This window comes from Leptosomus discolor, chromosome 3, assembly GCF_034619465.1.
Source record: "Leptosomus discolor isolate bLepDis1 chromosome 3, bLepDis1.hap2, whole genome shotgun sequence".
Classification (NCBI taxonomy): Eukaryota; Metazoa; Chordata; class Aves; order Leptosomiformes; family Leptosomidae; genus Leptosomus; species Leptosomus discolor.
This window is the reverse complement of record NC_141393.1, coordinates 70278025-70293298: the sequence shown is the minus strand read 5'-3', so window position 1 is coordinate 70293298 and position 15274 is coordinate 70278025. Positions and strand designations below refer to the sequence as shown.

Genomic DNA, 15274 nt, shown 5'->3' with positions numbered 1-15274 from the left:
CTTCCATGCTTTGGAAAGCTGTTCTCTAGCCAGGTTCTGGGCAGGATTTGAAATTTTTACAGTGAAGTGTCTAAACAGTGATTGACTTAGGGCTTTATTCATTTGCTTTCAAATGAGTAAAAATAATAAAAAAGTAAGCTTGGTACTGGCATACTCAAGTAATAGTCAGTAGCTGCCAGTTTATATTTTTGGGAGTGAAGTCCCTATGTAAAAGGATGGCAGTTGGCTTGGTGGATTTTTCAGGCTGTTGCTTCTTATCCTTTTATACGGTCTTCAGCCTGCAAGATGATGCTTAGTGTTTAAAATGCTGTAACTGTTTAATCTGTTCTCTTCCTAATCTTCAACAAACTAGTTATGCACGGTTTCCAGCCAGCTTTCTAATAGGCTGTATGTTTTGTAATTGAGCACGAGATTAACAATTGCATTAAATCACGCTGCCTGTGCTAACCACCCCCTCTTGACTTTCCTGAAGCGTTTGGTTCTTTGGATCGTGAGTTGCCGCTGTTTTGCATGAGAACTGAAAAAAGTCAGGATGTTCTGCTTTTTCTCCACCAAAGTGCTTACATAGGGAAAGTGGGACAGTGGAACTTCCAGGCATCAGCCTGAATTTTGTTCCTTTCTGGGAAATTAAAATCAAATGAAATTTAAAATTCATACACCATTAAATACTTAAAACTGGTTTATTTAAACACTGTTCTCTTTTAGCTTTAGTTCTGTAATTTATTTTCATCTTCAAGTTAGTAGAATTTAGGGGTTTTTTTCTATTTACTCACAATTGAAAAATACTTCCTTGCTGATTCTATGCAGTAAGTGCCTGTGACTTAAATGCTCTAAACCCTTCTCTGTTCCCCATGTTGACAGTATGACAGAAGAATTCAGGGAAAATGGGTCTGTTAACTGCGTGGCAAGAAGAAGTTTAAATTCAATTCTTCTTTTTGAAACTATAGCTGTGTGTCATGAAACCTGCCTTATGGAACTTACTTTGGGATTTAAGTGCCAGTCATTAAAAGACAACTTCTAAAGAGTTCGTTCAGATAAAATAAATTGATTTGAACTCTAGATATTCTTCACACTTAGGCTGAGTATCTAGGTCTTTTAAATTATTTTTGGTAGTTTAGAAACTGAGGCAGTGCTGTTATTCAGCACTGATACCCAAGGTGTTGTTCAGGCATCAGAAACATTATTGTGACAGGCTGGACCTTTGAATAAAGGGGAGAGAAAATTATGCAAAGAGTTTCTTCTCAAAAACCAGGTGGCCTTTGTTGCTATAGTAGACTATTTTATTTGAAAATAAACTACGAATATTGCATATACCAGGAAACTGCTACTGCTACCAAATGTAAGACCATCTCAGCACAAATGAAGCTTGCAAAAATAAGGAGGAAAAAACCCCATCATGACAGAAGTTAAACAGATATAAAGTAGCATCCATCATTCTTGTTGACTGCCTGCCAGTTCCTGTCTGCTGGAGGTTTGGTCCAGCTTCACTCTAGTTTGTTTTTCATGTTGCTGTTCTAGGGAGCCTGCTTTCTGCCCTTTATACTGGCTTACCTTTTACTTCTCATAGTGTTTCCTGCATTATCCAGCAAAGTGTATTTGTAATTTGAGTCTTAAATAAAGGCATGGAAAAAAGTGTTAAGAGCAGTGTAAACAGCTCTTTTCCTAGCCCCATGAAATTTGAAAGCGTAATTTACTCTTTAAATTTTTATATTTGCTTAGGAAAAGCCTTTAGCTGTATGTATGGGACATTTTTTTCATGTAATTGTTGGATTTACAATGTCACTACAAGTGAATAGGTAGGTAAGATGACCAGTCACAAGAGAAGCACAAAAGATAATAAACACTTCATTCTGTTTGCTTAAAACAGAGTGTGTATGCTTTAGCAACTGTATTACTGTCTGTGCATTTATTTTAATAATAGCTAGAGTAGCTTTCAGATTTGAGCATTATCCTTTCTCCAGCTGTTAAGTGTGTGGAAGGTTGTGATACAAGTCATGTTTATTCAGACAGGTAAGAATCCCTAAGGATCTGAAAAGTCAGCTATTTTTTTAGGTTTGGCATGGGAAAGAGTACTTGCCTGTCACATGGCAACTGCCAGAAGGGTTTCTTGGGTCTTTTTTGGTAATTCAGTTTTGAAAAAAAGGCACGAATGTGCATTCTAAGGATAAAGGTGGCATATCCTTGCTGCCTAAAGGAAATTCCAGCTACCAATGATGTATGCAGAAGAAAAATTTAACTGTGTTGGTTGCTGTTGAGGTCTTGTTGCTTTGCCAAAGTGTAAACCAGATATGTTCTAACTTAGATTAAATAGAAGTGGGAGGTAGGATATTTCTGATCAGTTGTATAAGAACTGTGAATAAACTAAGTTGGTGACGTTATTTCATCCTGGTCTAGCTAATATAAACGTTCAGATGAATGGTTTATCCCATATATAGCCAGTGTCCTGCTAATGTAGAGCTAGAGGAGAGCTCAAGAGAATGCTCAGTCCAGATTTCAGCAGTGAGTCAGGATCAAATTTGTCTATGTTGTTCTGAAACATTTGTACGTTTGTCTAAGTTGGTTTTATAGAGCCTTTCAGTTAAGGTCCACAGCCTACATGTTAACTGCTCCTGTTTTTCTTGAGAATCTCTTTCTTTGTTAAGTATTAATGTGAAAATACGCTAGTGTCGTCTTTGAAATGTATGAAACAAAAGGCTCCCACAGGATGATAATATATAATATAATTTTGTTTAGGATAATAAAACAATTGGTATGTGACTTACTTGAAAGGCACTGGACGCCTTCTCCAACACTTTTTAGTGGTAGTTCTTGTTTTTCTCTCTGGTATTGGCACATTCTTTATCTTTGAGACAAGCTTGTTGTTTCAAAGTGAAACTTTGGCGTTACATTAGATATTTAATTTCCTAGCTGGAGTGATGAAGGCTTTCTCTGGATGGCCTATCATTACTAAGTGTTCCTTTCACAAAATATTCCTTGCAAAGTGAGGTTAAGGAAGTGTTTTGAGGTGCTGGGGAGAGGGAGAGTAATTAGCATGCCATTGTTCCCTCTTTGCACAAATACATGGTACATTTGGATAGGCCAAGCAAGACCCTTTCATTAATGTTGCATTTCGGATTTAAATTTTCTCTGTTACCTAGGATTTTTGTGCTTTTCGTTTTCCCCTTTTAGGTATTTACAATACTTCAAATAGCAGGCTTCTGTTAATATGGATTTTTTTTTTTCCTCCTAGCAAATGAAAACTACAAACAAGTAGCAATGTGTATTCTGTATCACATAAGCATGGATGATCGCTTTAAATCAATGTTTGCGTACACAGGCTGTATCCCACAGGTATGTGCTTTTACGTGTAATGAGGTGGTAAGATGCATCTTTCCTTGTGCACGTCTTTTACTCCCTCATAGCAGAGCTCGGGCTGACACCCACAGGTGAAAGTGGGAACAACCGCGGTGCTGCTGAGTCGGTAGTGAAACACCTACTCATCAGGCAGTCTGACAGTTCTCACTGTCTTCTAATGGTTCCCAGAAAAAGGATAGGTGACGTATTCTCTATCAGTGCTGCTAACACTTGAGCTGCATTAAGGAGTTCGTAAAAATACCGGTGACCTGATGAATTTCTACAGAAGTTTGTGAGTGCTTGGAGGAGATTAAAACCTGTGCACAGCAGGTCTTTAGGGAACCTTGTGGAAAGTATTTCCTTTATAGATTTAGAAGGCATTCTTTTCTGATCCCATTGGGTATCAAAATGTCAACGTTTCCAGTATTTACAGGATATGAACTGGAAACCAGCCAAGCAGTGTTACTGTTGCATGACAATTCCTTTTCCAACAGCAAGCGTGTGCAACAGGGGAGACTTGAAGACTACAGAAGGCTCTTCACCAGTCTTTCAGGCTGCAGTTTGTTGCATGACACTTTGTCTCCAATCGTAGTCTCTGATCCAAGCACAGACACAGTATCATGGGGTTTTGAATTTTGTGTGTTGTTTTGGTTATTATTGGTTTCTTTTTTTTTTTTTAACAAGTACCAAGTCTTCTCTTACTGATCTTTTTCTCGGTCTTAATGTGGCTAGAGCTGAGAGAGCCTGCATTACAAGAGTATAAAAGCTCTCCAGTAGCATTTTCAGAATTGCACCATAATATCTTCTTTTCTGCCAAATCTGTTTTTGACATCAAATACATCCAGAGTGGGAAGTTGCCATGGAAAGTTTTCAGAACGTTTCTGGTCATTATCTCATGACAAAAATTGTGATATTTTTTTCAAATACAGGAGAATTTCGGAGAATAGAGGGGAGAACTGGTGGGAATAACTAGTATACATTACAAAATGGTCTTGTAAACATCCTGCTGGCTGCCTTTTCTGCCACAAGAAGCAACTATATGTTAATAAGGCATTTGCATGATATAAGGACCTACTTTGTTCTGAGCGCTCGCTGGCCAAACAGGAATTAATGCACTGTGTTTCAGGGCTCGCTTATGATGTTCTTTCAGGGAATCTTGGCATGGCTCTTAGATCCCCAGTGCCAAATGTAAAGAGCTCTGGAAACTTCAGTGATACCGTACTCTGAGCTTTGATGAACATCGTTGTTCTGATGGGCAGTGACTGCTCAAACTAGTGCTTACAGAGCTGTATCCAAAGACTAGTGGAGCAGGAAACCAGTCTGCTGCCTTCATTGGACTTTGGCTAAAACTGCAAAACTCAAATGTTACCTATGGCTATTGATGCTTCAGTGTCAGTGTAATTATTCACAGCTCACAGCTGCCGACTGTTCAAACAGGACAAGCTGGACAACCAGAGCTTGAATTTTATTAATGAATGGTCAAAATTAGGACAGTTTTTAAGGAAGACAGAGGTAGCAGAAAACGTGGAGAAGTGGATAAGGCATCAAGAGGAGAAAACAATGATTTTAAAAGGACTCCCTGCCATCTGATTCTACCCTGGAAAACCAAGTTCTCTGTTAGATAGTAGTATGTGCCCTTCTGTGAGTTTGTTTCCTTTTGAGGAATGGTGTGCATCTGAACTGGAAAATACTCAATAATGAATGCCTAGCTGTTGTAGAAAGTGATTGGAAAATCAATCCCCTGTTGTCATTTTGAACAGGCGAAGTGCTTGACAGGGGCTTGCGCGTGCTGTCCCAGGTAAACATCCTTGTGGATTGCAGGAGTTAGTGGGTGCTATTCTAGTAACAGTTAAAAGTGAGTATTAACAGTTCATTCTTGTTTAGACCTCAGCAATGCGTGTTTTGTTTAAATAGGTGCAAATGCCATCCAGATGCTTATAAAAGCCTTTATTGGTAATAACCTGGCCAATCAAAGGGCATGGTTAGGCAGTGATGTCATGGTGATATTTAATATTTTACCACAGAGCGGTGTGCAAGGCTCTCCGCAGCTACCCACATGTTTTCCACCACGGTTGTCCTGTTTGGCCCCTCTTTGATCTATAAGCTTCTTTTCAGCTTAATGCTGGTAAACGTCCTCTCTTGACAGCACCCTTTGCTCCTGTCCGCCATTATCTGCTGAAGTTCAGAAACCAGAGCATCACTTCAAACAGCAGAGTTAGGGAGTAGCCGGTCAGGAGAGATTCCTGAGGCATGCAGTTCTGGCATAATCATTCAAAGATGTTTGAGCCGGGCTTGGGGAGGGGGTTGGACAGAGGTGTATGTGAACAGAGAGCTGTGGGGGTTGGCCTCTGGTCACTGGTAAATAAGTGAAGGCAGGTGCCAGAGAGTCTAGACACAGTGATTTCAGTCCTGGTCTGTGGTATCTGATACTCAATATGGGACTTGTCTGATTGAACACTACTGCCTCTTCATTGCACATGCTGCAGTCTTTTTACTGCCTTCCTGTTAAATCAGTAAAAGATGACAATGGACATAGTAAAAGCAGAACAAATTTAATTTTAATATTTCCTATTTGGCAGCAATTACTCTTCCTTTTGAAGTGGCACAAGAAGCAATCAAATTAAATGAAGACATAATGGGAAACATGGCGCTTGTACGAAACTATTATTTTAAAATTTGAACGGCTTTAATTGAAACTGGATATATTTTTTCTTTTTATAGAGAAGTAGTTCAGTAATTAAGAGTGTAATCCCATCTTGTTAAACATCTAATTTCCACAGATTTTGTATTGTGTAAGTAATGAGAATGTTTCCTTTCAAATTATTTGAGGGGTTTTAAAAATCTGTTTTTAAAGGTTTTGTAACAGAAGAGTTGCAGGGGGTGATTTTTGAATGCTCATGTTCTACTTGTTAAGTGGCAACTTTCTTCTCTGGTTAATTCGATCTTATGTGACTGTCAGGCTTAGGGATTTAATAAACTAGGGATTTTATAAGTTCTTAAAACAACCTCTGGAAATCTGATACTACCATTTTAAGAAAGAGAGGAAGAAATCAATGATAGCTTTTTAAATCAGTGCGTGAAAGTCCCAGAAAAAGAGATGAATAACTATGTTGTAACATAATTTTTTTTAAAAAAAAATTTGGGTCTATTTGGCATGACAGCCTGCTGTCTGATAATAGATAAACATACAGAATTGCTATAGTAAAATACTTTGGAGTGAAATTCTTGCAATCCTTTTTTTTTTTCCGCCCTCTCTAAATGGATTGTTCAGCTGCTTTTTCTAGTTTTTAGTGCATTACAAACTGTCTTTCCACCAGGGGGCAAGCACACAAATATGTAAAGCTTAGTTGCTTTCTTTTCTCCCCACCCCTTTTTGACACAAACTGAGCTACATTTTTTGTACCTTATGTCCTGCTTATCTTTAGGTTGGGTTGTTTCTGTTTCCAGTAATCTCTGTCTTGTCATCATGCTGCTTTGCATTGTAATCTTGACGTGTCTTATGAACTGAGCGGGTTGTAGGAGCAAACAGGGTGATGTCCTGCAGCCCTGCGGTGAGGAAGCCATGCAACTTGTCTGCCATGGTTGGAAACAGAAAAAGAAACACATGTATTTGAGCCGTGTCGGTATATTCAATATGCCATTTCAAAAATTGTTCACAGTGAACAAAATGAGACTAGATAGGTAGCCTGTGATGTAATGGCCAATAGAGGTGCCAGGTGTATAAAATGGTGGCAATCCGTAGTTTTTTTGCCGAAGGAATCATCTGGGAACTCACTGACTGTTACTAAACAGTTGGAACAGGATTATAGGTGATTGTCTACTTATGTTAACCCAGGTTGTTTGGTCCCGTTACCACAATGCTAGGACTGCTACTGAGAAGTATTTGGTATATGACATTGTTCAGCTCTAGCCATGGAAGCTGCAAAAGGAAAGCACATTGCTGCAGATACAGTTAATTTACCTATCAGCCTTTGAGTAACCTCAAAGCAAAATAGTAATAGAATTGTTCTGCAGTTAAGTATCTGTTAAGAGTCATAATTTTATTAAACACCCAGCCATTAATCTGACTTTCTGTGGAACTAAGTTGTGAGGGTTTTTTCTCCTATATTAAATCTACCTAAACTTTCAAAACAAATTTATCTATTCACAACTTTAAAAAAAAAAAGAGGTAAAAAAAAATAAAATTCAGTGGTAGCAATGAAATGTAACTAACCCAAGTTAATTTAAGGTGATGAGTGACTGCCATTTTTGGCACTTTATAGGCATTGTTATCCCCAAATAATGGAACTATACATCTTATGACCGTGACAACTTTACTGTTCCTGTAGAAATGCTGAATATTATTTTTTTTAAAAAAAAAGCTACTGTAGTTGACATCATAACATTGCTTTTCTCATGCTTTGGAAAGATTAATGACTTAAGTGTGCTTATGTCTCTTGGCAGTTAATGAAGATGCTTTTTGAATGTCCTGATGAGCGAGTTGACCTGGAACTTGTTTCTTTCTGTATTAACCTTGCTGCTAACAAAAGAAATGTACAACTTATCTGTGAAGGTAAGTGTACTGAAATTTTACTGTTTTCTTGGAGATGGCACCACTTTATATGTGTTTTTTCGTGTGTGTGTTGTCCTGGTTTTGGCTGAGGCAGAGTTAATTTTCTTACTAGTAACTGGTACAGTGCTGTGTTTTGGATTTAGGATGAGAATAATGTTGGTAACACACGGGTGTTTCAGTTGTTGCTAAGTAGCGCTTATCCTCAGGCAAGGATTTTTCAGTTTCCCATGCTTTGCCAGAGAGGAGGTGCACAAGAAGCCAGGAGGGAGCACGGGTAGGACAGCTGACCCAAACTAGCCAAAGGGATATTCCATATCATAGGAACCACACCCAGTATATAAACTGGGGGGAGCTGGCTGGGAGGGGTGGGGGAGCATCGGCAGTGAGTGGCTGAGCATCAGTCAGTGGGTGGTGTGTAGTTGCATTGTGCATCAGTTGTCTGTCTTTGGGTTTCATTTCTCTCTCTTCTTGCTATCTTCCTTTTAATTGCTATTATTATTATATTTTATTTTGTTTCAATTATTAAACTGTTAAACTCTGTTGTTAACCCTGCTGGGGTTAAACCACAACAGTTCCTTTTGGCACCCAACGTGGAGCACGAAGGATTGAGATCTAATCAGTGTGTTAAAAGAAATTTGTTATAAGTATTTATTGTATTGGTTTCTATTAAACCATGACATATACTCACATATATGAATTATGTCTATTTGAGTTACTTCTAAATTTATATATGTAAATGTATTTTTAAAAAATAAAATGCACCTGTTTGGCTAATGATTGCAAGCAAATGGCCATATCCTCTCCGAAATTGGTCTTGATGGCAGGAGTGACACTGAGTAGCCACACATGTCTGCAGTACTTTCCTCTTAATTTTTTTTTTTTTTTGAAGATTTCCTAAGTGTTTGTTTCTTTTCAGGAAATGGTTTGAAAATGCTAATGAAGCGGGCTTTGAAATTTAAGGACCCGTTGTTAATGAAGATGATCAGGAATATTTCACAACATGATGGGCCAACTAAAAGCCTGTTTATTGTAAGTACTGTCTATTGCCTAATGTGATCTCTGATTCTTCCTACTGGAAAAGACTGGCTTTGGAGAGCTGCTGTGTTTTGTCTATACAGGATGTCCAGTTAAAGTTTTCTTGACTGTCATGGGTTGATTTGTGTTTTGTTTTATAAGGCTATCTCTGTTGGTAGATCAGGGTTTGGATCCCTCACTACAGGGAAAATGGATCTTAAGCTGTATCCAGTAAGTCCCTGTTCCAAAACAAACACACAAAACCAAGCAAACAAACAAAAAAAAAACCCCTCAACTGCTGTGGTACACATCATAACAATTAACAGTTCTCCTAAATCTCTGCTGTTAGAGCTAGAGGGCAAAATAAAATGTGGGTTTTTTCACTGTGCCAAGTGTTTTGTATAAGTGGATATTTTAAAATTTTGAATATTTAATGTTCAGTTAACAATGTAAAACTGCCATTTCAAAAGAACGGGGGAAAACACAACACCCTAATTGTGGAAATTTTAAACGTACTGTTAAAATGAGGATTGAATATCAAATTATCTTAAAGCAGTATGGAATTAATAAGTGGAGCCTGTGATTCCCCTGTCATGTCCCCAGAAAATCTTGTAGTTATTTCTTAAAATCTAAAGTGGACTCCATTACTGTCACTAATGCAATACAATGTTCGCTATCTTTCCCTTATTTTCTTACAGCTTTCTTAAACAGTGTGTGGTAGCTACTTGTGTTTTTGTTTTGGAACACTTGAACAAATGATCCACATCTCTTGAAAGTGAAAAGATGAAGAATGCTGAAGTGTTTTCTTGGATTATTCTTCAACTGAAATTGAAACTGCCTTATTAGCCTTCATTTCAGGAGAAAAATCTCCTTAGCATTCTTTTGAGAACTAGTTTTGATTTGAGAGTTGCGAGTTCTTCAGAACCTCAGGTTATTCACCTGTAATGTTTGTTGCTGTATTTTCTTTAGGATTATGTTGGTGATTTAGCAGCTCAAATATCAAATGATGAAGAAGAGGAATTTGTGATTGAATGCCTGGGAACACTTGCAAATTTGACCTTACCAGATCTGGACTGGGAACTTGTACTGAAAGAGTACAAACTGGTTCCATACCTCAAGGATAAACTAAAACCAGGTCTGTCGAAAGTTTGGTTAGACTTTCAAAGTAGAGTCTCTCAAAGAATACTTATGGCTCATTTACCTTTATAATTTGTGATTGTTTGGGGAGACATAACACTGAAGAACAGAATCATATCTACAGAAGCTTAAGAATTTCTGTGAGGTAATACTTTCTGCCTTGTGACTTACCAGGTTCTGCAGAAGATGACCTCGTTTTAGAAGTGGTGATAATGATTGGAACGGTTTCTATGGATGACTCTTGTGCTGCTCTGCTGGCTAAATCTGGAATCATCCCTGCGCTCATTGAACTTCTAAATGGTATATTGCTGTGGTTGACTTTAGGTCTTGTTTTTTAGGGAAGTTTAGTTGACGTAGCTGTGCTGTAACTGAATGCACCGTTCATTTTCTCCTGCAAGGCAGGGGTAGGCGTTTTCTGTATAAAAGGGGGAGGCATTATTCCGATATTGATAGAGAGATACTGACTAGTGGTCTAATAGATTTGATTTTTCCCATACCTCCACAAATCTTCTTGCAATTTGTGGTCTTTCTACTTGACTGAAGCAGGGAAGGAAACACTTATTTTGTGTCGTCAGGAGATGAAATCTCACCATACCACTGAACTGTCTATCTGACATGTAAAAGCTGCACTTTCTCTAAGCTTCAAGAGCTTCTAGTTGTGAGATCTGAAATTGTGGATTTATTTTTCCTTTCAGCTCAGCAGGAAGATGATGAGTTTGTCTGCCAGATCATCTATGTATTTTATCAGATGGTCTTCCACCAAGCCACCAGAGATGTCATTATCAAGGAAACTCGTATCTTTTTAAAGATGAAACATCTAAAATTGCAGCACTTAATTTGCTATCACTGATGTTTGGTCTATATTTCTCTTGCATAAACCTCCTGATCTCAGAGGTTTCCTTGTAAATGGTTTGTTTCGCCTGAAGAAAAAAATCCAAGCAGCCTAGGCATGTAGAGGGCCTGCAAGATTAATGGTAAAGATTAAAAGTTAGTTTGCTTTGAAACAGGGGGGAGGGTGGGTAGAAGGGGGATCAGTGGGCCAGATGACCCATTAGTTCCTGTCCAGTCTGAGTTACTGTATGAATTTGTTTTGCAAATCATAGCAAAAATGATAGTCCAGAGAGCATAGACAAACTTCTTGCACTGCACCATTTTGCATGTATGTTTCATAGTCCAAAGTCGTGTATTAAAATGCTTTAATGGCGTTCTTTCTTATATCAGTCTAGACAACATAAATAATACCTGCTCTGAATTTTTCATCCACCTAATTATTCTTTGAATTTTATGTTTGGCAGAAGTCTCTCATAATCTTCTCACTGTGGGAGATTCTGATTTCTCTTTCTGGCTTTCCTCTTTTTTCCCTTGTTTTGCCTGTTTGTTGATGACTGAATCTGTTCTTCAGTTTCCTCATGTCATGGATCTGTTCAATTTTTTTGTATGGTACTTATAACTCTTATTCAGTCTTTACTACTTACTCTTTTAATCACTGCTGATGTTGAGCTCTTTCAGATAATCCAAAAACTGTGGAAAGAGGCACTAGCTGTCTTTGTGGGCCTTAACTGAATGTTAAATCATATCAAAACATAAAAAATAGGTTGAATTGAAGCCCTTGTAGGGATAGCAGACTAGTGATTACTTTAGTAACAATACAAGGACTACTTCTAATGTCCTTTTTCCTTTAAGCTCTGTGGAATATCTGAGAAGCCATTTGGGATGTTGTTCTTTGTCTCCTGTTTGGACACCTGGGTGTATGGATTTCCTGTAACAGATCAGGATGTATTTTCTTTGTAAAGAGCATGTAATTTTTCTTCAGCAGTTTTGAAGAATATTTAGGTGTCTTAAAAATGTGATTTAAAAAAAAAAAATGGTTGGGGGAACGCTGCTGAACCTCATATCTGATAGAAAATTCCTGACTATGATTCTTAATGAAATTTGCAGTTGGAAGAACCCAGGGCTGTCGGGGAGGGAAAAAAAAAAAAACTTTTATCCTTGACAGTTTCTTTCCAGAGGCTCCAGCATATCTTATAGACCTGATGCATGATAAAAATGCTGAGATTCGCAAAGTTTGTGACAACACTCTGGATATTATAGCGGTAGGTCTGATTCTTTTTTATCATCTGTCCTTGGTGAGCCTTCTTATGTGAGATATTGCTACTTAGTTATTTTAGAATTAACTTGCAAATTGAGATTATTTTTCATGTGCAACTTTCTGATCACATAGGTAAAAGATAAATTTTCATGGGATAATGGCAGTCATTAATCTGGGTTATGTACCAAACTTCCTAAAAGTGCGTATATACTTTGAAAATTTGTATGAGTTAGTTTTACACTATGGACACTTTTAAAGAGTGCTTTTGTGCTTAAATAGTCACATTACATTTCATTATTTCTTAGTTCTCCAAACAAATGGCTCTTGTTAACCAGCAGCTTTTATTCAGCTTTTCTGTATCACCTAATGGCAATGTTTGTTTCAAAAAGAAAATGCGGGTGGCAGTCCTGAAGCTGGTGGTTTTCTTCTGGGGGAGCAGTCAGTGTAATGTTGAACTTTTTAATACTGTCTTCAACTCTTGGATAGATTTCCTTTAGCTACTTAGTTTGTCAGCTATCCATTGATCATAATAAATTTTTGGGACAGTTGTTTTGTATTAAACTACTAACTTGGAAAAAGGAGGAATGCTAAATTATGAAGTGCTATTGCTTTATCAGGTCTTATAGCATGTCTAGCATGTATAATGTGCTTCTGGGGATCTTTGACTCAAGAAACATTAATATTTTCTAGGGTGTTCTTCATTGAAGTAAAGACATTGTGACACTGATTCCACTTAAAAGTGGCATTTCATTGTTAAAGTATCTCCTGGTCTGTTTAATTGAATTGAATTCTGTTGAAGAAATTTCAGCATTTTGTGGTGTCTGAGGATTGTACAGACTACATCCTTTTGGATGTAGAGTAGCCATCGTGAAATTAAATCTTATAGCCAGAGAGAACTTAACTATGAGTCGAGAGTAGCGTCTTTGGCTACCTTAGTGCTTTTCCTATCATCTACTTGGTTTCTTCTTTCATTGAATTATGCATATTGCAGCTTGTTCTCTGAAAGTTTAATATAGTGTAAGACCTAACTTACACTGCACAATGCTGTAGTCTATTTTGTCTTTTTCCGTTATACTCATTAGTAATGCCTTCTAATGTAATATTAATCTAAAACCAGAAGTAAAATGACATAACATTTTCTGTGCTGGAATTCTTTTTATCAGCTTTATGGAGGTATGGAATGAAAATTGTGCTCCACCAGTTAGTGGCAGAGTTGCCATTGACATTCATTAAGGGCAAGATTTCAATGAAGATGAATTTGCACTTACTACTTACTTATGATGGGTATTATGTTCGGCTTACCAAGATCAGTTATTTCAAGGGACATTTCCAATGGAAATAGGAGAAAGACTTTGTCTTCTGGATGAGGCTGGACACTCTGAGTGCTTCCAGTGTTTATTTTATCTTGGGGCCAGTGCAATTTCCAAGTGTCTCAAGTGTTGATTTGCTCATATGGGGGAGCTTTGCAATGTGTACGTGGTTGTATGTGTACAATGATACTACAGGTGTACAATGATACTACAGAGTAATATCTAGTTACTGAAAAATTGTTAGTAATATTAAAGCAACATTTATTTTATAGGATCTAGAAGAATTAAGACATAGCTTCGTATTCAATATTAACATCTGAGCAAAATGTACTTGGCTTTCTTTTTTCATTCCTAAGAGGAGGTAATGTTTATGCTAGCCACGAGTAAATGACGAATGCTATGATAATGGATGGGAAAGGCTTCTCAACTTGCAAGAAGCACTGGACAGGACTTCTAGGGCCTTGAGGAAGAATAAAGGGAGGAAATTACGTGGTACTGCTGTTACTGGGGGTAGGGGAGCAGATGCCAAGCACATACTGAGAGTAATTTGCCTGGTGGTAAATTATTTTCTTTCTTTTGGTGGTGGAGCAGTGCCACACTTAGAATGGTGTTCACTGGTAAGTAGAAGAATTCCCTTTCTGAGAAGGCCTTTTTAGCTTTATTATCTGTTATAAACCATAGCGGACACCATGCCCCTGTGGCAAACAGGAAGCACAACATGCCCTCTTTTCTGGAAGACAGAGAACCACAAATTGATTGCTTTCTTGGCAATGTTGTAAGCTGGTTGCACTTTTGTCTCACATTACCGAAAACCACAGGCAAAGAAGGCAACGCGTTCTATATGCTGATGGGAGAAAATACAAAACAGTTATCAGAACCTCAGATCTTACGGTTGGACTTGATGATCTCAGAGGCCTATTCCAACCTAATGATTCTATGACTCTGTGGTTCTATCTTCATAGGTGTTTTGCCATTCGGTTCAGAGGATATGATAAAGCAGCCTGTAAACACTGAGGTGTTTGGTTGTGTGGCAGTTTTACACAACCAGTGCCTTCTGAGATGTCTGAACAGACATAGTCTCTAAGATTGGTGAAATTTCTTATCCGTGCTAAATCCACAACAAGAAAAAATGAAGTTTTCAGTCTTGTTCCATACATGCTGACAGGATTAGTTCCTCTGATGATGGAAATCAGAAACTAAATGTTGGAGAATAGAGATTTGAAAGTAATTTCTTCTCAGGGAGACAAATGCTTCTTTCACTCATCAATAAGCTCCATATAGTGTGATTGAAATAACACTGAAGAAAATCAGATGCCTTATAAGCCTTAGGGGAGATATGCTTTCTGTAGTAAAGTAATTGTCACAGAAATTATGGAAATGTTACACTAGTGATGATTTGTTTAATATAGCTTGGCTGGACTCTGCCATTGATGAACTGAAACAGATGTGCTGCTTTAGCATAGTATGTACTGGGGAGTCTCAGCTTTGCACTGGTAGATACAGGAGATCCCTTTTGTCAGAAAGAAAGTCTGTGTTGATAATTTAGGAATGCTTCAGTCTTGCGTGATGTACCAAGTCTTGACACCAAGCAGGTAGTTTAGTGTACTTGTACACCTAAAGTGGGACAGGTCTTATGGCTCAGCTGAAAGCGTGGAATCAACAGCTAGTGTAGGAGTCTCAAGCAAATGTTGTTCCCTTTTCCTTTGCCTCAGAAGCCTGGACACCTGCAACTCAAACCTTGTGGAAAGAAATGGCAGCTTACTGGAGATGGTTTTACTCTGTTCACCTCAGACAATATTATCAAGAGCTGAGGGCGTCATTAATCTCTCGGGTTTCTTA

At 38.0% G+C, this 15274-nt stretch overlaps 1 protein-coding gene across 2 annotated transcripts in view; it reads left to right on the top strand.

Moving 5' to 3' along the window:
* KIFAP3 (kinesin associated protein 3) overlaps window positions 1-15274 on the top strand; it is a 70219-nt gene that overhangs the window by 24927 nt on the left and 30018 nt on the right. For both annotated transcript variants that reach the window (XM_086462480.1, XM_086462479.1), the window contains exons 11-17: window positions 3230-3330; window positions 7777-7885; window positions 8802-8914; window positions 9869-10034; window positions 10211-10336; window positions 10732-10830; window positions 12044-12129. In XM_086462480.1, the coding sequence (XP_086318606.1) occupies window positions 3230-3330; window positions 7777-7885; window positions 8802-8914; window positions 9869-10034; window positions 10211-10336; window positions 10732-10830; window positions 12044-12129 (800 nt within the window). The remainder of the gene's footprint in view (window positions 1-3229; window positions 3331-7776; window positions 7886-8801; window positions 8915-9868; window positions 10035-10210; window positions 10337-10731; window positions 10831-12043; window positions 12130-15274) is intronic.